Below are 23,159 nucleotides of genomic sequence, written 5' to 3' on the forward strand. Positions count from 1 at the left end.
ACACACTAGTTACAGTACATACAGTGTGCAGAACTGCTGCAACCTGAACACACACTGCAGAACACACACACACTAATGAATACACAAACAAATACAATACACAACACACACTGATGAAAACACTAATTCACACACTACAGAACCCACTAATGAAAACACCGGTACAAAACACACACTAATAAACACACACTAATGAGCACGTTCCACATTTTAGCTTCTACTGGAGTTAATCAGACAGGATGAATTACAGTAGCAGAGTAAACACACACACACACACACACACACACTCACTCACCTCCAAACACCCAATACAGCACTGTAAGGGTCTCTGCGAGCTTCATGTCTCTGTTGAGGAGTGTCCACCTGGAGAAGAGAGGATCACAGAAATGCAGCATTTATTTAAACACAGAAACCAGTCTGGAGTTATTCTCCTCATTAAACTCAGGGTGAAGCTCATTCCCACTCCTTCCATGGAAAACCAGAGCTGAGCTTCTGTAGAGACTCTTCCTCACACCGGCTCTAAGAGCACAATCTATGGAGCACTTTTCAGAATCTGGACCAGTGACTGAGCTCCATCTCAGAACCTACACTACAGGGTTCTACTTGGGATGGGGTTATCATGGGGGAAGGTGAGGGTGAAGGTTAGGGGTCCAGTGAGGGCAGATCTGTGTATGTGTTATTAATTCATCATTCTGATAAAGAGCAGGGACATAACTTGCCGAAGTCTTTGTAGAACTGTAGGAGGGTATCCACCGGGGCCTGGGGATTTACTATTAGCCATTCTGTTAAGAGCTTTTTCTATCTCTTCAGTGGTTAACAGAATGTGTAGGTCTGCTGCCTGGCGGTTATTTAATTTGGGCAGTAGTAGGTTATTTAAGAAGGCATTGATGTCTTCTTCTTTTACATTTCTGGTATTAGAGTACAGATTGTTACAGTACATTTTAAAAGTCTTGTTTACTGGTTTAGGATCTTGAGTGATATTTCCTGATGGTTCCTGAGTTGTAGTTATGGTCATTTGCTCTTTATTTCTTTTGAGTTGATTAGTAAGGTATTTTCCATTTTTATCGTTGTGTTCAAAGGGATTTTGCCCAAATCGTGAGAGTAAGAACGTTGTTTTCTTATTAATGATTGTGTTTCTAGTTTATGCTGGTGTTCTTTTATCATTTTAGAGTTTCTTCTGTGGCATTTTCTGCACAGGTTTCATGTAGTGGTTTAATGTTTTGCTCTTTTATGTGTAGAATTTCTTGTTCTTTATGTTTTTTTGTGCTCTGAGTAAGATATAAAGATATAAGTACTGCTGTTGCTGTTTCCCATAGAGGTATTGAGGAGATTTCTGATGTGTCGTTTATTTCCATAAAGGATTCCCATTCTCTCCTGAAAAAGGTATCAAAGTTCGTGTCTTTGAGTAGTGATATGCTGAGGCACCATTGAGGTCTTGTTGTGTCTGTGAGCTTAATCTGAAAGTGCGTGCTGATTGGTGCGTGGTCTGAGATGACCACAGATGGGATGAATTGCATTGTATTGATGAAAGGCATATTCTCAGGCCGCTGGGTTCTGTAGTCTCCATACATCTCCAAGGCCAAGGTCACCTATGTGTTGTTGTGGTGGTGTGGTTGGAAATGTATATTCAAAACCGTATTAAAGTGCCATCCTATAATAATTGGTGAATGGTGGAAATCTGACAATATTTAAAAAGGTTATGAAAAAATGTTGGATCATCTGAGTTTAGTCCATATTTGTTAGTGATAGTAATGTCGTGGTTTTGGATAGAGATTGAATAATAATATACCGTCCCTGTGAATCTGTGATAGTGTTTTTATGGATGAATGGGAGGTTCCTTTTTATTAGAATTGCTACACCACTTTTCTTGGAGCTATATGTCGATGTGTAAACATGACCGCAGTGTCGGTTAATTAATTTGTTGTGCTCTGTATCAGACAGGTGGGTTACTTGTAATAAGCACAGATCAGCTTTTAGTTTATGGAGGTGATTTAAAACTTTAGTTTTAAAGAGGCTGTTTTTATAGTTTAGTGTCCAGATATGTCTGGACTGGGCACTGAACCTACAGGTTTACTAGAAACGGGCCAATCCAAAAGAGAACAGTCCAGAACGAGCAGAGTTAAAACCGGGGTGATCGATACACGATGCAGGTCAAGTCCAGAAAACCCAACAACCAGCAAACAGAGTAAAAGAGGAACAGCAGAAGACGTAAAAACGAGAAAAAGGGTCAGACAGGATACGATAAACGCTCAGTACGCTCCGAGATACAGGATAAATCCTTCACAGCATGGTTAACAGACAGACAGGCCTTTATACACAGGTGATCAGGTGATCATCATCAGTACTCAGGAGACACAGTTCAGGAAAGAGTTCTCACTGGTTGGTGAAGACAAGAGTTAGGTGCATTATGGGAGCTGGAGTCCGTTTAAATACAGGCCGGACCGGGAAGCCTGACACTGACCCTCATCAAGGAGTTTTAACAGGACTTAAATAACCTGAATAATGATCAGCTAGTTTTCTTCACTAAGCTGCTGTTAAAGCCCAGACTGAGCTTCTTCTGCTGGTGTAGTCCTGCCCTCCTGAAGCTACTTCTCCCTCTCCATGAGCCTCATTCTGCTGCAGAAACGTCACAGCCATGCTTTAGTGCATGTAGAGCTCACGCTCACCACGAGTTCCCACACCAGCAGCTTTCCCTCAGAGACGTTAAACAGCGATTCTACAGAAGCCCACGCTGCCGGCACAGAACTCCAGATCAGCTCAGACCACCAATCCAAAACCACACTTTTACATCAGAGAGAAGAAAAAGTGACTTTCTCACAAGAACGTATCAAATACGGTACACTACATGTCCATATGTTTGTGGACACCCCTTCTAATGAATGCATTCAGCTACATTAAGCTGCACCCATTGCTGACACAGATGTGCAAATGCACACACAGCTTGTCTAGTCCCTGTAGAAGAGAAGTACTGCCAATAGAATAGGACTCTCTGGAGCAGATCATCATCATGAGCCTATTATCTCCATGCTGCCTAATGCCAGGCGTGGGCTAGAGAGGTATAAAGCCCCCCAGCATTGAGCTGTGGAGCAGTGGAAGAACTGTGTTCTCTGGAATGATGGTGGAGGAGCTCCATCCAGTACTTTTGGGGATGAGGCGGGGTGGTGATCATTCAACATCCTGACCTTACTAACTCACTTTTCACTGAATCCAATCAAATCTTTACAGCAATTCTCCTCCAGAATCTAGTAGAAAGCCTTCTTCCCTGGACAGTAGAGACAGTTACTCTGCAAAAATACCCTTAAATAAGGAAGAAACAATCAATTGTGTCCTAATACTTTTGACCATGTAGTGGATAATGGAGAGAACAGGCTCTCATATGAAAGTCAGGTCAGTAAAACAGGGGTTTATATGGTACTGAAATGTTCATTACAGGTCTGATCTCATTTCAGTAGAACTTCTTAACCAACAACACGTTACCCTGCCGCCCCTACTGTACAAACTGCTGATAGATGGTCAGTAATTAGTGCAGTTCTTACTGAATTTCCTCTTATTTATATGAATACAGTTTAATACAGACACATTACAGTTTACAGTTGATCCCACATGAAATCTGAATCTACAACAAAGACCAGAGTTCCTCCTGTACTGCCCAGAGTCCACCATCACACCCGTTCTGCAGTCTCAGAAATGGAAGATCTTCCACTGTACTGTACAAAACTAACCCAACAGCAGTCCTACAGAGTGATGGAGAAGACCTGCAGTGGTTCTTACCCTCAGGGTGGAGGAGAAACTGGGGGAAGATCAGCTCTTCAGTGCAGAGAGGCTGATGATCTCCCCATGTGGAGATCAGATGGTCCGAAGCGTCCTGCTGTAACTCTGCTGTCTGTTTCAGGCTGGACTCCACCGCACTGTGGGACAAACACCAGCTACCCAACTTCCCCTCTCTCACCACAGCTGGACCTGCGACACCATCAGCAGCTTCTATTCCTCTCCTTCTATTATTTATCCAGAAGAAGGAGAGCTAAATCAGCTGATCTTCCTTTAATGAAGTAAAGTCCGTCTCCTGGGGGTTAGAGGATCAGTGGGAGAGGACTGCAGTGGCTCAGGATTCCTGTGTCCTTCATGAAGACAGCAGTAACAGATAGACTGCCATGCTGATACAGAAACAGCAGTGTTAAACTCAGCAGCTGAAATCCACTCACACTCTCAGCTCTGCTCCATCAGCTCTGCTCTGAGTACAACCCACCATCTACACACCCAGCAGAACACCCTGAAGAACTGGACCACAGCGCCCCCCACTGTTCCTGAGGGTCAATGACAGCTCAGCTGATTTTCTAATGAGGGTTTAGGAGAGGAATAGGAGAGAAAACAGTTCATTAAACAGTTAAGATGAACAGAGTCACACAAACTTCTTCCATCTAATGCTGATGTTCTGAGAAGAGTTCGGCTCTAGAGCCTGTTAAAATTTTCTTACTTTATATTAGCAAGAATTCAATGTTTTAGAAATTAAAAAGAAACATTTCTTTGTTCTTTAGATCACAGATGCATAAAAATCAGTACAAATTAAATGGTGAATTATTAAATATTAGACCCTGGTCCTCCTGAACTGCTTTACTTACGGTTCCACTGAACACAAGCTAATGCTAACTCAGGACTAGTTCAGCTACATTATCCAGGTAAAATAGAAAACCAGACCTAAGATTTTTGAAGTGAGAAGTAAAATAATACTAATAGTAATAACAGCTGTTACCGTCAGTGTTAGCCTGCCTCATTATTAGCAATGCTATGAGAGCTGGATAACGGTGGACAGTTAAAGCTAACCGGCTAAATGCACAGATAATCTGCTGATATTACCGTTAATAAATGAATCATTAATCAAATCAGTTACATATTAAACTAAAAGTGTGTTAATAATAATAATAGTGAAGCTGAATATCTCTAATAGTCTAATAACACACAGTAATATGAACAGTCTCCCTCAGCTGCACCGTTAGCCGCTCAAATGACCGTTACCATTTGCAGCAGCAGCCGATTCACAGGACGGGGAGTCGATTCCTAAAAGAGTCGAGTCTATATCTACATGCATTACCATCTAGAGAGTCGACTCCAAAGATTCAGACTGATTAAGATTCAGGCTGTTCTATTCCACTATATTTGGAGTCGACTCCGATTTCAAGTTAAATGAATCGAATAGTCGGCTCCAGGATTAGATTTCACACAATTTTATCAATTAGTTATATTTTAGCTTTATAGGAAAATGCCCATGAAGTTCAAAGTTCACACTTTTACCTCAGGAAAGTTTTACCTCAGAGTTTAAGAGGAAAGATTTACCTCAGAGTTTAAGAGGAAAGTTTCTCCTCAGAGTTTAAGAGGAAAGTTTTACCTCAGAGTTTAAGAGGAAAGTTTCTCCTCAGAGTTTAAGAGGAAAGTTTTATCTCAGAGTTTAAGAGGAAAGTTTCTCCTCAGAGTTTAAGAGGAAAATTTCTCCACAGAGTTTAAGAGGAAAGTTTCTCCTCAGAGTTTAAGAGGAATGTTTTACCTCAGAGTTTAAGAGGAAAGTTTTATTTCAGTGTTTAAGAGGAAAATTTCTCCTCAGAGTTTAAGAGGAACGTTTTACCTCAGAGTTTAAGAGGAAAGTTTTACCTCAGAGTTTAAGAGGAAAGTTTTACCTCAGAGTTTAAGAGGCAAGTTTTACCTCAGAGTTTAAGAGGAAAGTTTCTCCTCAGAGTTTAAGAGGAAAGTTTTATCTCAGAGTTTAAGAGGAAAGTTTTACCTCAGAGTTTAAGAGGAAAGTTTTACCTCAGAGTTTAAGAGAAAAGTTTTATCTCAGAGTTTAAGAGGAAAGTTTTATCTCAGTGTTTAAGAGAAAAGATTTACCTCAGAGTTTAAGAGGAAAGTTTTATCTCAGTGTTTAAGAGGAAAATTTCTCCTCAGAGTTTAAGTGGAACGTTTTTCCTCAGAGTTTAAGGGGAAATATTTACCTCAGAGTTTAAGAGGAAAATTTCTCCTCAGAGTTTAAGAGGAAAATTTCTCCTCAGAGTTTAAGAGGAAAGTTTTACCTCAGAGATTAAGAGGAAAATTTCTCCTCAGAGTTTACGAGGAAAATTTCTCCTCAGAGTTTACGAGGAAAGTTTTTCCTCTGAGTTTAAGAGGAAAGTTTTATCTCAGTGTTTAAGAGGAAAGTTTCTCCTCAGAGTTTAAGAGGAAAGTTTCTCCTCAGAGTTTAAGAGGAAAGTTTTATCTCCGTGTTTAAGAGGAAAATTTCTCCTCAGAGTTTAAGAAGAAAGTTTTACCTCACAGTTTAAGAGGAAAGTTTCTCCTCAGAGTTTAAGAGGAAAGTTTTATCTCAGTGTTTAAGAGGAAAATTTCTCCTCAGAGTTTAAGAGGAAAGTTTTTCCTCAGAGTTTAAGAGGAAAGTTTTATCTCAGTGTTTAAGAGGAAAGATTTACCTCAGAGTTTAAGAGGAAAGTTTTATCTCAGTGTTTAAGAGGAAAATTTCTCCTCAGAGTTTAAGAGGAAAGTTTTACCTCAGAGTTTAAGAGAAAAGTTTCTCCTCAGGGTTTAAGAGGAAAATTTCTCCTCAGAGTTTAAAAGGAAAATTTCTCCTCAGAGTTTAAGAGGAAAGTTTTTCCTCTGAGTTTAAGAGGAAAGTTTTATCTCAGTGTTTAAGAGGAAAGTTTCTCCTCAGAGTTTAAGAGGAAAATTTCTCCTCAGAGTTTAAGAGGAAAGTTTTTCCTCTGAGTTTAAGAGGAAAGTTTCTCCTCAGAGTTTAAGAGGAAAATTTCACCTCAGAGTTTAAGAGGAAAGTTTTTCCTCTGAGTTTAAGAGGAAAGTTTCTCCTCAGTGTTTAAGAGGAAAGTTTTATCTCAGAGTTTAAGAGGAAAGTTTTTCCTCTGAGTTTAAGAGGAAAGTTTTATCTCAGAGTTTAAGAGGAAAGTTTTTCCTCTGAGTTTAAGAGGAAAGTTTTATCTCAGTGTTTAAGAGGAAAGTTTTTCCTCTGAGTTTAAGAGGAAAGTTTTATCTCAGTGTTTAAGAGGAAAGTTTCTCCTCAGAGTTTAACAGGAAAGATTCACCTCAGAGATTAAGAGGAAAGTTTTATCTCAGAGTTTAAGAGGAAAGTTTTTCCTCTGAGTTTAAGAGGAAAGTTTTATCTCAGAGTTTAAGAGGAAAGTTTCTCCTCAGAATTTAAGATGAAAGATTTACCTCAGAGTTTAAGAGGAAAGTTTTTCCTCTGAGTTGAAGAGGAAAGTTTTATCTCAGTGTTTAAGAGGAAAGTTTCTCCTCAGAGTTTAACAGGAAAGTTTTATCTCAGAGTTTAAGAGGAAAGTTTTATCTCAGTGTTTAAGAGGAAAGTTTTTCCACTGAGTTTAAGAGGAAAGTTTTATCTCAGTGTTTAAGAGGAAAATTTCTCCTCAGAGTTTAACAGGAAAGTTTTATCTCAGAGTTTAAGAGGAAAGTTTTATCTCAGTGTTTAAGAGGAAAGTTTTTCCACTGAGTTTAAGAGGAAAGTTTTATCTCAGTGTTTAAGAGGAAAATTTCTCCTCAGAGTTTAAGAGGAAAGTTTCTCCTCAGAGTTTAAGAGGAAAGTTTTTCCTCTGAGTTTAAGAGGAAAGTTTCTCCTCAGTGTTTAAGAGGAAAGTTTCTCCTCAGAGTTTAAGAGGAAAGTTTCTTCTCAGAGTTTAAGAGGAAAGTTTTACCTCAGAGTTTAAGAGGAAAGTTTCTCCTCAGAGTTTAAAAGGAAAGTTTTTCCTCTGAGTTTAAGAGGAAAGTTTTATCTCAGTGTTTAAGAGGAAAGTTTTTCCTCTGAGTTTAAGAGGAAAGTTTTATCTCAGTGTTTAAGAGGAAAGTTTCTCCTCAGAGTTTAACAGGAAAGATTCACCTCAGAGATTAAGAGGAAAGTTTTATCTCAGAGTTTAAGAGGAAAGTTTTTCCTCTGAGTTTAAGAGGAAAGTTTTATCTCAGAGTTTAAGAGGAAAGTTTCTCCTCAGAATTTAAGATGAAAGATTTACCTCAGAGTTTAAGAGGAAAGTTTTTCCTCTGAGTTGAAGAGGAAAGTTTTATCTCAGTGTTTAAGAGGAAAGTTTCTCCTCAGAGTTTAACAGGAAAGTTTTATCTCAGAGTTTAAGAGGAAAGTTTTATCTCAGTGTTTAAGAGGAAAGTTTTTCCACTGAGTTTAAGAGGAAAGTTTTATCTCAGTGTTTAAGAGGAAAATTTCTCCTCAGAGTTTAACAGGAAAGTTTTATCTCAGAGTTTAAGAGGAAAGTTTTATCTCAGTGTTTAAGAGGAAAGTTTTTCCACTGAGTTTAAGAGGAAAGTTTTATCTCAGTGTTTAAGAGGAAAATTTCTCCTCAGAGTTTAAGAGGAAAGTTTCTCCTCAGAGTTTAAGAGGAAAGTTTTTCCTCTGAGTTTAAGAGGAAAGTTTCTCCTCAGTGTTTAAGAGGAAAGTTTCTCCTCAGAGTTTAAGAGGAAAGTTTCTTCTCAGAGTTTAAGAGGAAAGTTTTACCTCAGAGTTTAAGAGGAAAGTTTCTCCTCAGAGTTTAAAAGGAAAGTTTTTCCTCTGAGTTTAAGAGGAAAGATTCTCCTCAGAGTTTAAAAGGAAAGTTTCTCCTCAGAGTTTAAGAGGAAAGTTTCTCCTCAGAGTTTAAGAGGAAAGTTTTATCTCAGTGTTTAAGAGGAAAGTTTTACCTCAGAGTTTAAGAGGAAAATTTCTCCTCAGAGTTTAAGAGGAAAGTTTCTCCTCAGAGAAAATCTAGATCTTGCTGCTGAAGGACGTCTGACCGCAGCTCGTCGACATTCTGGTGTATTTTCCAGTTTAACCACATTAACCCATTAAATCCACAGAAAGAGCCGGAAGAGGAGAATCCATAGTGCTGAACCGATGCTGAGGCGATGCTCTGAGGCGATGCTCTGAGGCGAGCGTCTCACCAATCTGCCTCATGAGGTGAGGAGGCTGCCTACAGAGTCAGCTCACTAGGGTTTAGACACACCTGATAGACTCTGTTCACCAGAGTTTTGGGTCTGAAGCCGGATTTTAAGCCGTATATCATTAAAATAGCGGAGGATCTCCTTTCCTGCCTCGACTTTAGGAATCAGAACTGCTGAATCGACTCTTGGAATCGACTCTGATTCCCATCACCTGGAACTGGAATCAGTGTTGACTCCAAAATGTCTGGAGTTGGAAACATCTCTTAACAGTAGTTTAAGCTGAAGTATTTTAATGATGTATTTAATGTGTTTATGATTAAAAAGAGCTTCAGTTCTAACTGTATCTCTGCTGAAGCGGTGCACTACAGTACATGCACAAGGGGGCGCTCTAAGCGTACACAGTAAAGCACCCCAAATATGAGACCGGTACAGAGGCAGTGTTAGTTCCATTAATTATAATCATATAATATGTTAATTATAATAATCAGCTTTATTACAGCTGTGGTGTTTAATCACATCACAGTCTGGTAATTTATTACATGCATTTAAAACAGGCTCAAACGACTGAGCATAAACACACACTGATTTACAGTGAAATAATAAACTGCTGGCAGCTTCAATCAGACGTCATTGGAGAACAGCTTGTGTTTCCTTCAGTGGGTGTGTACAGGACAGAACCGCTGGATTGTTCTGATAAGATACGTTTGGACTTCTGGGGTTCCTGGACTGCAGGAAGCTGGAGAAGCTCAGGCCTTCTTTCTGTCCTGCACCAAAGTGGAGGAACGAACCTCCCCTGGGTGTCCGAACAGCACAGTCCAACACCCGCTGTCCTCAACCCCAGACTGAAGACCCTCCTCTTCTGAGAGCAATGAGTGTGCAGAGTGTAGTGTGTGGAGGACTGTGTCTCCAGACTGATGCCTGTATTCAGTAGAGTCTAAGATTAGAGGATCTTCTGGAGTCTAGTCTGTATAAACTAGCTGAGGGTGTTTTCTGAGAGACAGTGAAGCTCTTCAGGGAGTCGCTCTGCTAAACGCCTTTAAAGTAAATGTACCATTAGAACTGCTCGAACCTGAAGGCTGTCCATTGTACTGTGGGAACTGGCTTTTAATGGTTAACCATTAGAGACCACTTGATTGTTGTTGCACACTTTCAGACCCACAGGAAAACCACCAACCTTGTCTGGTAACAGCCAGCCTATAATACCAGCAGCATCCTAAACACAGTGATATTGTCCCTTTAGACACAATAGAAAAGAAACACCAGTAACCAACAGACACCTTCAGCTCAGAGTTTAATTGACCTGAATCAAAACACCTTTTACAGAATAATGTGTGTGTGTGTGGGGGGGGGGGGGGTCTTTTTGGGGGTGTTAAAGGAAAGAATGATCATCTGAACAAAATGTAGTGAAAACACACCGTCCTGATCAAAACACCCTGCACACCGTCCTGATCAAAACACCCTGCACACCGTCCTGATCAAAACACCCTGCACACCGTCCTGATCAAAACACCCTGCACACCGTCCTATCTTACACCCTGCACAAGGCACGTTGTGATGCTCATCACTATCTCACACCCCGCCAGCGGTCTAGTTTAACACCTTCCGTCTGCACCGCTGATTTAAACAGCAACACTGCTTGTGAATATGTCTACACCACTGGCCGCAGTGGTCTCGTCCCCACACTGCAACCCTCCAGACCCTGAACCACTAGAACACCAAAAAGGGTTCTGCTATCGTTACAAGTCCAGAACCCGCTGTGGAAAAGCACTGTCACTGTGGCTGATGTGGACACACACAATTAGCACCATCTAGTGGCAGATCTCAGCGAGTGGCTCTTTTGGGTCAGCCGTATTTTTACAGTGTGAACAAATCTTACAGATCTGCTTCAAAATCTTTATAAAAACACAATCTTTCATTTGCAGCAAAAAATGATCAATGAAAATAAAATAAAAAGACGACAGTAAATTAAAGCAGAAAGCAGAAACACTAGAAAGATAAAAGCTTTGAAGAAGAGATGATCTTCACCAGAACTGCTGATCATAAACATAAACTCTCTGAAGTTCAAATAGGACGAGGGTTCGTTAAACCTCAGCAGAGAAGAAAAGAGGCGGAGTTAATGATGCTGAAGAGTGAAAAGCGTCTCCTCACTCCTCACTGAGCAGTGCTGAGCTGAGGACGTCTTAACACTCGTTCTGAGGAGCTACTCAGACACAGCTGAAGCTCAGTCCTAAACCTCATCACTGTGTCGAGTCTAAGATTAAAGTGAAGCTGGAAACTGGCTGCAGGTCCTCCTCAGGCTTTGTCCTGCTCCAGTCTCCTCCCTGAAACACAGAAACCCCTCCATAAACACTCACTCACTCACACACTCTCACATCTGACCCCAGTGTGTGAAGCTCCTGCTGTGAAAATGATCAATAAACCATTACAGTTTGATTATGAAAGCTAATCATTTCTGATTAAAATCATGTGATGATGATGAGGGTCACCTCTGTTGGGTTGGAGAGTCTCATAGTCAGAGTCCTGAGCTGAGAGCTGCAGAGAAGCGTACGTATCTCCATCCACCTTCAGAGCCTTTACATAACACAGCACTTATTAATCTTCATCATCATCTTCATCATTGTTCTATTTCTAGTTTCTATTAGAATTATTCTTTTATTGAAGACCCCTGTTGTTAGAGTGTATAATATCAGTATTTGTCCCGTAACAGAATCAGGACTCACCTGTGTTTTGGTGGACAGTCTAGAAAAGAAGGGCAGACAGGTTTAAGCACAGCAGCACAGATTACTGACCATTATTCTACTATCAGTACTTCACTGTTTACACTCCGTCTACCAGCATCTCTCTGACCCAGCATCACCTCTAATGCTTCTACAGGATCTCCAGGTAACTTCAGCTGTCTAAGAGTCTCATCCCGGCTCTGGTGAGAGCGCTGTGCTTTAGTAAGAGCTGAATCAGCGCTGTGTGGGACTTACTGTTTCAGCTTGTAGAGGAGAAATCCATTAACAGCAACAGACAGAAGGAGCAGAGCTGTGAGGATCAGAGATGGCAGATGGATGAATGAAACCTGAGGAACATCTGAGAGAGAGAGAAAGAGAGAGAGAGAGAGAGAGAGAGAGAGAGAAAGAGAGAGAAACCTGGGTGAAATGTGCTGTACAGATTGCAGAGCTTCAGGTGAAAAGGAGGGGGGGATTAGAACTGAAACAATGCAGATATACCCGTCTCTACATTTGGGATTAATACCTGATTAAAGCTCAAACTTCACAGAAACATCTCAGTTCAATGGAGAACATCAAAGACTACAGACAGTTAGGCTCATTTACATACACAGTGCATGTTTAGGGAATAGTTGGGGCTGGGGTTGGGGCAGTGGCAGTGGCAGCTCAGCGGTTAGAGCACTGGGCTGGTGGTTATTGATGACAAGGTTGTAGGTTTGATACCCGGACTCAGCAAGTGAGTGGGGCAAGGCCCTTCACCTTTCCTGCTTCCCGGGTGCCGCAGAATGGCCCACCACTCCAGGCATGTGTGTTCATTGTCACTGTGTGTGTTTGATCACTTGTGTGTGTTCAGGGCAGAGGCTAAGGTCCATCTGTGTCCAGCACTAATGATGAATATGGGTGTCTTGTCATGTTTATTAAGACTGCCATTAAACCCTGGTGGCATCTGTACAGGACGAACTATACGCCACTCTAAAGACCAGAGCAGCAGCTGAGGTTAGTGACTATAAATGTACAGTAGCTGAAACCACAAGAGCAGCCTGACCACGGGCTGATGGAGACAGATAAGCTGTAAACTCACAGTCCTGAGCTGAATTCAGTGAAGATACTCTAGAAGATAACTGGAAGAGTTTGACTTTATAAGCAAACGTTCAGCAGATCTTGCTGGAAATGTATAAATGCATACATGCTTTTATAAATCCTTCCATGGAAAACTGCAGGCAGGTTCACGCTAAAGTAAATTAGCATTTCAGCATTTGTGAAAAGCTGTGCAGACACACACTATATGTCCAAATGTTTGTGGACACTTCTAATGAGAAGTTTGGGATCAGGTCAGGTGGTGATCAGTCATGTAACATCCTGACGCTATTGTTGCTGAATGCAATCAAATCCTAAAGGTAAACTCTTTTTTTAGTACCCTTGATTTCACATGAAGCAATGTATGAGCAGGTCTCCCAATACTTTGGCCATATAGAGCATATCAGGGCCATTAAACACACAAGTAGAGGAACTGAAACACTGCAGCACAATGAAGCTTTGCGTTTGAAGAAACATTACTACTAAGGTAAAAAAGCAGCCAGTGTTTATTACTGCTTGCCTCCAGCCTGGCTTCTCCTTACATAGCTCCTCCTCTTATCTTCACCCTCTCCTTGACCTATTATCCCAAACTAGACCCAGTCTCCTGTTCAGGTGCCGGCCATGTCTCTTCCAGATCTTCAGCAGTTCCAGTTCCAAATAGTTCAGCAGCTTCGGTTTTGCTCTCATGCAGGAGCGATTACAGTCCCTCACGCCTCTCCTGCTCCTGTCTAAATCTCTGTCCAGCCATCGCCATCTCTGTCCTCGTCCTTTGTCTCAATCTCTATTCCTGCCCCCATTCTGTTATGGTAGACGGTGTGTAAGATGATGGTCGTATTTGTGTCTTCTTCTCCTTACTGTTGTTTTCTTGTCGTCTCAATTTACATTTACATGTTGACTCAGGTCAGCACACGGTTTGGTTGATCAGGTCTTGGGGTGACTTGCAGGCCAATATGCTCTGTTTATTCACAATAGGCACTCTGATAACAGAGCCATTGGGGTGAACAGGGTCCTGAGGGTTCTCCCAAGGACATCAAGGATCTTCAGAGGAACAACCTGCAGAGAACCGAGAACTTTTCCAGCAAATTTGTGTTTGGATCAGCTGTAACAGACATCACCCGGACTTTATCCTGCCTGCCCCCTAGTACAAAGTCTGGGGAGTGTCCGAGTGATCCCGTGTGCAAATAGAGTAGGATATTTTCCAGATAACATAATTACAGAAGAGTCAGTAACCTTGTTCACCATCTTTGATATGCTGTAAACTAAACACTGCCGTTTCCACAGCGCTCTTTTGCGTCCTATCATGTCTCCTAGTCGCGCTACTCAGGCACCACCTCTCGTTTAAACCCTGCAGAACATTTCCTGTAGTGAGGATGTATCTGACAAGGAAAAGCTCCATCTGGACGCTACCTGTGTGAAAGGGTAATGTCCGCTCCAGATAATGTCTGCAGCTGATTCTCTGGACGTTTTCCGGAGTTAATCTGTGAAAATGACTTTTGATATTAAAAGAGCCACACATCAAAAGGCCCTGCTCCACCCCTCACTCCTGGTACATACAGAATGAGTCTTGTAGAAGAGAGGACATCAAGCACAGTCTTCTTCTTCTGCTGAATTTTTACCTTTCTCCCAGGGGAGATCTTTTTCCACAGCTTCTGCAGGACATTTTACTGATGATCTAACTGGTATGACTAACAGGGATCACGTCACACTTTTTAACATTTAATTTTACAGAGTATTGTCACTTACCGATGAAGCACTGCGCTTGAAGAGACATTACTAGTAAAGGGAAAAGTAGCCAGTATTTAGCCCTGTTAGCCAGCATTTAGTCCAGTGTTTGACTCTCATAAAGTTGAGAGTCACTGTATTGACCCCAACTTCCCATTTATCCCACGTTCACCCAGTAAACTGTTCTTTCATTCCACAATATTATAAATGAATAAAATGACTGTTTGTCTCTGTGTAATCTTCAGTATGATCACAGTAATATGTTCCATTAATATTTAGACATTCTGATCTATGTTGGCAGTTACAGGGTTTCCCTCTTGGCTTAAATTAAATATTGGTGTTAAATGGAGAGAGCATGCCATTACACACTCTCTCTACCATTGAAGATGATCTTAATCTACTAAGCTGCTGAGAAACTGAGCAGGGGTCAGTCGGATGATCTGTGTCTGATCACCCTTACTATCAGCGTTAGCAGGGTTGGGTAGTAACGGAATACATGTAAAAGCGTTACGTAATCAGAATACAAAAAACCTGTAAATCCATTACAGTGCAAAAGTAAGTAATTTGATTACTGCTCTATTTTAAGGACAGTGTGATTACAAGCAGGGTTACATTACAGCCTGAACAGGATCACTACTCTTGTTGTTATTCTGAGTTTCGGTCACTTAGAATGTGAAGTCATCCAACCTGCATCTGCTACCATCTTAAACTACCGTTTGATCCTCATTCTGTATCAGTTGTATCATAAATCAGCAGCTTCAGGATCATACTGATGCTCCACTGACTGGAACAGGGGGAGAACGACGTCTCCGTCAGTCCCAATCCGGGCCGGAGCGCTGCTGCTGCTGCACTGTGGAGCTTTGGTGGTGGAGCTGCAGGAGGAGAACCTCTCTCCAGAACTGCTGTGTAACGCTGCAGAACCCATAGAGTCATATTAGTGTAAAATCCTGTAGTATTACTCTACCGCCTCAGACCACATGCTGCTCTACCTTCAGATGCTGCTTCTAGTGATCCCAGCATGTCCAGAAATGCATGTGTTATGTTTATGTTTATATTTTACTTCTTTTCTGGCTTTGCACTCAGATCAGTACTGAGACAGACCTATTAATGATCTTCTGGTAGCCCCCGACCTCAGTGCCCTCCAGTGCAAATATTCTTCTTCTAGATTTAAGAGCTGCCTTTAATACAATAAACTCCAATGTACTCACTAACCTCTCTGCAATCAGCTTTACCAGTTTGGCTTTTCCTCGATTTAAGTTCTCTCTAACTGGGAGAGATCACTGTGTGCCTCTGCAGCAGTGAGAGACTAGACTTCTACATCTAATACTGATACTGTTACGCCAGCTGTTCCTCAGGGGTCAGCATGCGGACCTCTACTTGTTGCTGTTTACATGCTGCATCATCTGTAGTCACAATCTCAATTTTCATTCCCAGGGTTAGGATGTATTGTAAGAGACGCCTGTTATGATTAAACTCATTATTATATTTATAATTTACAAAAATATATCAGTCCAGAAACACACATTACATAAACTCAGCTAAAAACACAATCTCTCCAACCCAGATTAAGCAGCTTCGTTATCTATGAAAACACAAACATCTGATAGATCAGATAGCATCAGTTACTCATATTAGATTGGGCTGAAAATGTAGTGGGACGTCTCTGGTGTGTAAAAAAGTAAATATAGCACTCCTGTACTCACACTGAACGTCCAGCTGCACAGATGAGCTCTGGGTTCCGTGTTGGTTCTCCGCTCTACAGTAGTATAAACCACTGTGTGTATCATCAGTCTCAGTGATGGTGAGAGTGTCTCCAGTCTCTATCTGCTCTCCGTTCTCTCTGTACCAGGTGTAGTTCAGCACTGCTGGGTTTCCATCACTGCTGCAGCTCAGAGACACTGATCCCCCCAACAGCACTGGACCAGACGGAGACACTGACACAGTCGTGTTCCTCGGAGGATCTGAGAGAAGAGAAATACAAGATTTAGGACACAGAACTATCAGCCTGTAAGAGCTCCTTCTCACTGCAGTAATTACTGAGTAACACTTTCAGTGGGTGAGTCAGTCTTACACTCAACATGTAATACAACACCGCGCTGGGCTCTTCTGCTCATGTTCTTCTCCAGCCTGTAGGTGGCACTGCAGTTAATTCTGAGTCCATGATGAAGGTGAGAGGCGGTGAAGCTCAGGTGAGAGGAGATGAAGCTGGTGGTTTGGTTCTGCTCCTGGATGCTGTTCAGAGGCAGGGGGCTCCATGTTAAAGTGGGGGGGTTGGAGGGACAGGGAGCTAAAGCAGAGCAGATCAGGCTCACAGAGCTGCCCTCCAACAGCCTCCGATCCTCCACCTCTGTCTGACCCACATACACACTGGGTTTAGGGGGAGAGTCTGAGACACACACAGATGTGCAGTGTTAGAGAGTCACATGATATTAATTATTAATCTTTATTAAATTAAATTAATTAAACTGAATGTTTAATCATGTCACTCACCGCTGATATTTATATAAACAGATGGATTTGAATAAGTGTATTTATCTTCACCCTCTATTCTGAAGTAATATCTCCCACTGTCAGCCGAACGGACGCTGTAGAAGAGGGTGGTGCAGTTCTTCATGCTGAGATCTCCTCTAATTTCTCCTTTAATCAGGTTGGTTTCAGGAGTTGTGGAGTCGAACACTGTATGGGAATCAGGACCATCTTTACGCCACAGACCTTTAAGATTTCTCTTAAACCTCTCCTCATATCCTGATCCGATCTCAAAAGCACAGGGAACGAGAACACAGAGTCCCCTCACAGCTTCTACACGGTCTGGAAGAGTGACAGAGAACTCCCTGCACCAAACCACTGCAACACACACACACACACACACACACACACACACAGTATTACTACAGTATCACACACATTAGAGTAGAATCAGAACACACACTAGTTACAGTACATACAGTGTGCAGAACTGCTGCAACCTGAACACACACTGCAGAACACACACACACTAATGAACACACAAACACATACAAGACACAACACACACTAATGGACAGACACTATAGAACACACACTGATGAAAACACTAATTCACACACTACAGAACCCACTAATGAAAACACCGGTACAAAACACACACTAATGCACACTCACTAATGAGCACGTTCCACATGTTAGCTTCTACTGGAGTTAATCAGACAGGATGAATTACAGTAGCAGAGTAAACACACACACACTCACACACACACAAACACACACACACACACACACACACACACACACACACACACTCACTCACCTCCAAACACCCAATACAGCACTGTAAGGGCCTCAGCGAGCTTCATGTCTCTGTTGAGGAGTGTCCACCTGGAGAAGAGAGGATCACAGAAATGCAGCATTTATTTAAACACAGAAACCAGTCTGGAGTTATTCTCCTCATTAAACTCAGGGTGAAGCTCATTCCCACTCCTTCCATGGAAAACCAGAGCTGAGCTTCTGTAGAGACTCTTCCTCACACCGGCTCTAAGAGCACAATCTATGGAGCACTTTTCAGAATCTGGACCAGTGACTGAGCTCCATCTCAGAACCTACACTACAGGGTTCTACTGGGGATGGGGTTATCATGGGGGAAGGTGAGGGTGAAGGTTAGGGGTCCAGTGAGGGCAGATCTGTGTATGTGTTATTAATTCATCATTCTGATAAAGAGCAGGGACATAACTTGCCGAAGTCTTTGTAGAACTGTAGGAGGATATCCATCGGGGCCTGGGGATTTACTATTAGCCTTTCTGTTAAGAGCTTTTTCTATCTCTTCAGTGGTTAACAGAATGTGTAGGTCTGCTGCCTGGCGGTTATTTAATCTGGGCAGTAGTAGGTTATTTAAGAAGGCATTGATGTCTTCTTCTTTTACATTTCTGGTATTAGAGTACAGATTGTTACAGTACATTTTAAAAGTCTTGTTTACTGGTTTAGGATCTTGAGTGATATTTCCTGATGGTTCCTGAGTTGTAGTTATGGTCATTTGCTCTTTATTTCTTTTGAGTTGATTAGTAAGGTATTTTCCATTTTTATTGTTGTGTTCAAAGGGATTTTGCCCAAATCGTGAGAGTAAGAACAATGTTTTCTTATTAATGATTGTGTTTCTAGTTTATGCTGGTGTTCTTTTATCATTTTAGAGTTTCTTCTGTGGCATTTTCTGCACAGGTTTCATGTAGTGGTTTAATGTTTTGCTCTTTTATGTGTAGAATTTCTTGTTCTTTATGTTTTTTTGTGCTCTGAGTAAGATATAAAGATATAAAGATATAAGTACTGCTGTTGCTGTTTCCCATAGAGGTATTGAGGAGATTTCTGATGTGTCGTTTATTTCCATAAAGGATTCCCATTCTCTCCTGAAAAAGGTATCAAAGTTCGTGTCTTTGAGTAGTGATATGCTGAGGCACCATTGAGGTCTTGTTGTGTCTGTGAGCTTAATCTGAAAGTGCGTGCTGATTGGTGCGTGGTCTGAGATGACCACAGATGGGATGAATTGCTGTTTTAGAAAGGTATGGTACAACAGTTTTACGGGCAAGAAAATAATCAATACGGGAGTATGACTGGTGGACATGGGAGAAGTAGGCATATTCTCAGGCCGCTGGGTTCTGTAGTCTCCATACATCTCCAAGGCCAAGGTCACCTATGTATTGTTGTGGTGGTGTGGTTGGAAATGTATATTCAAAACCATATTAAAGTGCCATCCTATAATAATTGGTGAATGGTGGAAATCTGACAATATTTAAAAAGGTTATGAAAAAATGTTGGATCATCTGAGTTTAGTCCATATATGTTAGTGATAGTAATGTCGTGGTTTTGGATAGAGATTGAATAATAATATACCGTCCCTGTGAATCTGTGATAGTGTTTTTATGGATGAATGGGAGGTTCCTTTTTATTAGAATTGCTACACCACTTTTCTTGGAGCTATATGTCGATGTGTAAACATGACTGCAGTGTCGGTTAATTAATTTGTTGTGCTCTGTATCAGACAGGTGGGTTACTTGTAATAAGCACAGATCAGCTTTTAGTTTATGGAGGTGATTTAAAACTTTAGTTTTAAAGAGGCTGTTTTTATAGTTTAGTGTCCAGATATGTCTGGACTGGGCACTGAACCTACAGGTTTACTAGAAATGGGCCAATCCAAAAGAGAACAGTCCAGAACGAGCAGAGTTAAAACCGGGGTGATCGATACATGATGCAGGTCAAGACCAGAAAACCCAACAACCAGCAAACAGAGTAAAAGAGGAACAGCAGAAGACGTAAAAACGAGAAACAGGGTCAGACAGGATACGATAAACGCTCAGTACGCTCCGAGATACAGGATAAATCCTTCACAGCATGGTTAACAGACAGACAGGCCTTTATACACAGGTGATCAGGTGATCATCATCAGTACTCAGGAGACACAGATCAGGAAAGAGTTCTCACTGGTTGGTGGAGACAAGAGTTAGGTGCATTATAGGAGCTGGAGTCCGTTTAAATACAGGCCGGACCGGGAAGCCTGACACTGACCCTCATCAAGGAGTTTTAACAGGACTTAAATAACCTGAATAATGATCAGCTAGTTTTCTTCACTAAGCTGCTGTTAAAGCCCAGACTGAGCTTCTTCTGCTGGTGTAGTCCTGCCCTCCTGAAGCTACTTCTCCCTCTCCATGAGCCTCATTCTGCTGCAGAAACGTCACAGCCATGCTTTAGTGCATGTAGAGCTCACGCTCACCACGAGTTCCCACACCAGCAGCTTTCCCTCAGAGACGTTAAACAGCGATTCTACAGAAGCCCACGCTGCCGGCACAGAACTCCAGATCAGCTCAGACCACCAATCCAAAACCACACTTTTACATCAGAGAGAAGAAAAAGTGACTTTCTCACAAGAACGTATCAAATACGGTACACTGCATGTCCATATGTTTGTGGACACCCCTTCTAATGAATGCATTCAGCTACTTTAAGCTGCACCCATTGCTGACACAGATGTGCAAATGCACACACAGCTTGTCTAGTCCCTGTAGAAGAGAAGTACTGCCAATAGAATAGGACTCTCTGGAGCAGATCATCATCATGAGCCTATTATCTCCATGCTGCCTAATGCCAGGCATGGGCTAGAGGGGTATAAAGCCCCCCAGCATTGAGCTGTGGAGCAGTGGAAGAACTGTGTTCTCTGGAATGATGGTGGAGGAGCTCCATCCAGTACTTTTGGGGATGAGGCGGGGTGGTGATCATTCAACATCCTGACCTTACTAACTCACTTTTCACTGAATCCAATCAAATCCTTACAGCAATTCTCCTCCAGAATCTAGTAGAAAGCCTTCTTCCCTGGACAGTAGAGACAGTTACTCTGCAAAAATACCCTTAAATAAGGAAGAAACAATCAATTGTGTCCTAATACTTTTGACCATGTAGTGGATAATGGAGAGAACAGGCTCTCATATGAAGGTCAGGTCAGTAAAACAGGGGTTTATATGGTACTGAAATGTTAATTACGGGTCTGAGCTCATTTCAGTAGAACTTCTTCTTAACCAACAACACGTTACCCTGCCACCCCTACTGTACAAACTGCTGATAGATGGTCAGTAATTAGTGCAGTTCTTACTGAATTTCCTCTTATTTATATGAATACAGTTTAATACAGACACATTACAGTTTACAGTTGATCCCACATGAAATCTCAATCTACAACAAAGACCAGAGTTTCTTCTGTACTGCCCAGAGTCCACCATCACACCCGTTCTGCAGTCTCAGAAATGGAAGATCTTCCACTGTACTGTACAAAACTAACCCAACAGCAGTCCTACAGAGTGATGGAGAAGACCTGCAGTGGTTCTTACCCTCAGGGTGGAGGAGAAACTGGGGGAAGATCAGCTCTTCAGTGCAGAGAGGCTGATGATCTCTCCATGTGGAGATCAGATGGCCCGAAGCGTCCTGCTGTAACTCTGCTGTCTGTTTCAGGCTGGACTCAAACACCAGTTACCCACAACATGCTGAAGACAACCCACCATCTACACACCCAGCAGAACACCCTGAAGAACTGGACCACAGCGCCCCCCACTGTTCCTGAGGGTCAATGACAGCTCAGCTGATTTTCTAATGAGGGTTTAGGAGAGGAATAGGAGAGAAAACAGTTCATTAAACAGTTAAGATGAACAGAGTCACACAAACTTCTTCCATCTAATGCTGATGTTCTGAGAAGAGTTCGGCTCTAGAGCCTGTTAAAATTTTCATACTTTATATTAGCAAGAATTCAATGTTTTAGAAATTAAAAAGATACATTTCTTTGTCCTTTAGATCACAGATGCATAAAAATCAGTACAAATTAAATGGTGAATTATTAAATATTAGACCCTGGTCCTCCTGAACTGCTTTACTTACGGTTCCACTGAACACAAGCTAATGCTAACTCAGGACTAGTTCAGCTACATTATTCAGGTAAAATAGAAAACCAGACCTAAGATTTTTGAAGTGAGAAATAAAATAATACTAATAGCAATAACAGCTGTTACCGTCAGTGTTAGCCTGCCTCATTATTAGCAATGCTATGAGAGCTGGATAACGGTGGACAGTTAAAGCTAACCGGCTAAATCCACAGATAATCTGCTGATATTACCGTTAATGAATGAATGATTAATCAAATCAGTTACATATTAAACTAAAAGTGTGTTAATAATAATAATAGTGAAGCTGAATATCTCTAATAGTCTAATAACACACAGTAATATGAACAGTCTCCCTCAGCTGCACCGTTAGCCGCTCAAATGACCGTTACCATTTGCAGCAGCAGCCGATTCACAGGACGGGGAGTCGATTCCTAAAAGAGTCGAGTCTATATCTATATGCATTACCATCTAGAGAGTCGACTCCAAAGATTCAGACTGATTCAGATTCAGGCTGTTCTATTCCACTATATTTGGAGTCGACTCCGATTTCAAGTTAAATGAATCGAATAGTCGGCTCCAGGATTAGATTTCACACAATTTTATCAATTAGTTATATTTTAGCTTTATAGGAAAATGCACATGAAGTTCAAAGTTCACACTTTTACCTCAGGAAAGTTTTACCTCAGAGTTTAAGAGGAAAGTTTCTCCTCCGAGTTTAAGAGGAAAGTATTTCCTCAGAGTTTAAGAGGAAAGTTTTACCTTAGAGTTTAAGAGGAAAGTTTTACCTTAGAGTTTAAGAGGAAAGTTTTTCCACAGAGTTTAAGAGGAAAGATTTACCTCAGAGTTTAAGAGGAAAGTTTCTCCTCAGAGTTTCAGAGGAACAATTTTCCTCAGAGTTTAAGAGGAAAGTTTTACCTCAGAGTTTAAGAGGAAAGTTTTTCCTCAGAGTTCAAGAGGCAAGTTTCTCGTCAGAGTTTAAGGGGAACGTTTTATCTCAGAGTTTAAGAGGAAAGTTTTTCCTCAGAGTTTTAGAGGAACGTTTTTCCTTAGAGTTTAAGAGACAAGTTTCTCCTCAGAGTTTAAGAGGAAAATTTTACCTCAGAGTTTAAGGGGAAAGTTTTACCTCAGAGTTTAAGGGGAAAGTTTTACCTCAGAGTTTAAGAGGCAAGTTTCTCCTCAGAGTTTAAGAGGAAAGATTAACCTCAGAGTTTAAGAGGAATGTTTCTCCTCAGAGTTTAAGAGGAAACTTTCTCCTCAGAGTTTAAGAGGAAAGTTTCTCCTCAGAGTTTAAGAGGAAAGTTTTTACATCAGAGTTTAAGAGGAAAGTTTTACC

At 41.5% G+C, this 23,159-nt stretch overlaps 1 protein-coding gene across 1 annotated transcript in view; it reads right to left on the minus strand.

The window, feature by feature from the left end:
* The window catches only part of LOC140550227 (hemicentin-2-like), a 47,298-nt gene extending 29,528 nt beyond the window's left edge, over nucleotides 1–17,770 (minus strand). Inside the window, exons 1-9 of the mRNA XM_072674064.1 lie at nucleotides 17,725–17,770; nucleotides 16,929–17,282; nucleotides 16,510–16,824; nucleotides 16,142–16,399; nucleotides 11,898–12,000; nucleotides 11,646–11,664; nucleotides 11,412–11,496; nucleotides 11,234–11,246; nucleotides 296–363 (exon numbers count right to left, since the gene is read on the minus strand). Coding sequence (XP_072530165.1) covers nucleotides 296–363; nucleotides 11,234–11,246; nucleotides 11,412–11,496; nucleotides 11,646–11,664; nucleotides 11,898–12,000; nucleotides 16,142–16,399; nucleotides 16,510–16,824; nucleotides 16,929–17,282; nucleotides 17,725–17,770 — 1,261 coding nt within the window. The remainder of the gene's footprint in view (nucleotides 1–295; nucleotides 364–11,233; nucleotides 11,247–11,411; nucleotides 11,497–11,645; nucleotides 11,665–11,897; nucleotides 12,001–16,141; nucleotides 16,400–16,509; nucleotides 16,825–16,928; nucleotides 17,283–17,724) is intronic.
* Nucleotides 17,771–23,159: the final 5,389 nt, after the last annotated feature.

This window comes from Salminus brasiliensis, chromosome 2 (assembly GCF_030463535.1).
Source record: "Salminus brasiliensis chromosome 2, fSalBra1.hap2, whole genome shotgun sequence".
NCBI lineage: Eukaryota > Metazoa > Chordata > Actinopteri > Characiformes > Bryconidae > Salminus > Salminus brasiliensis.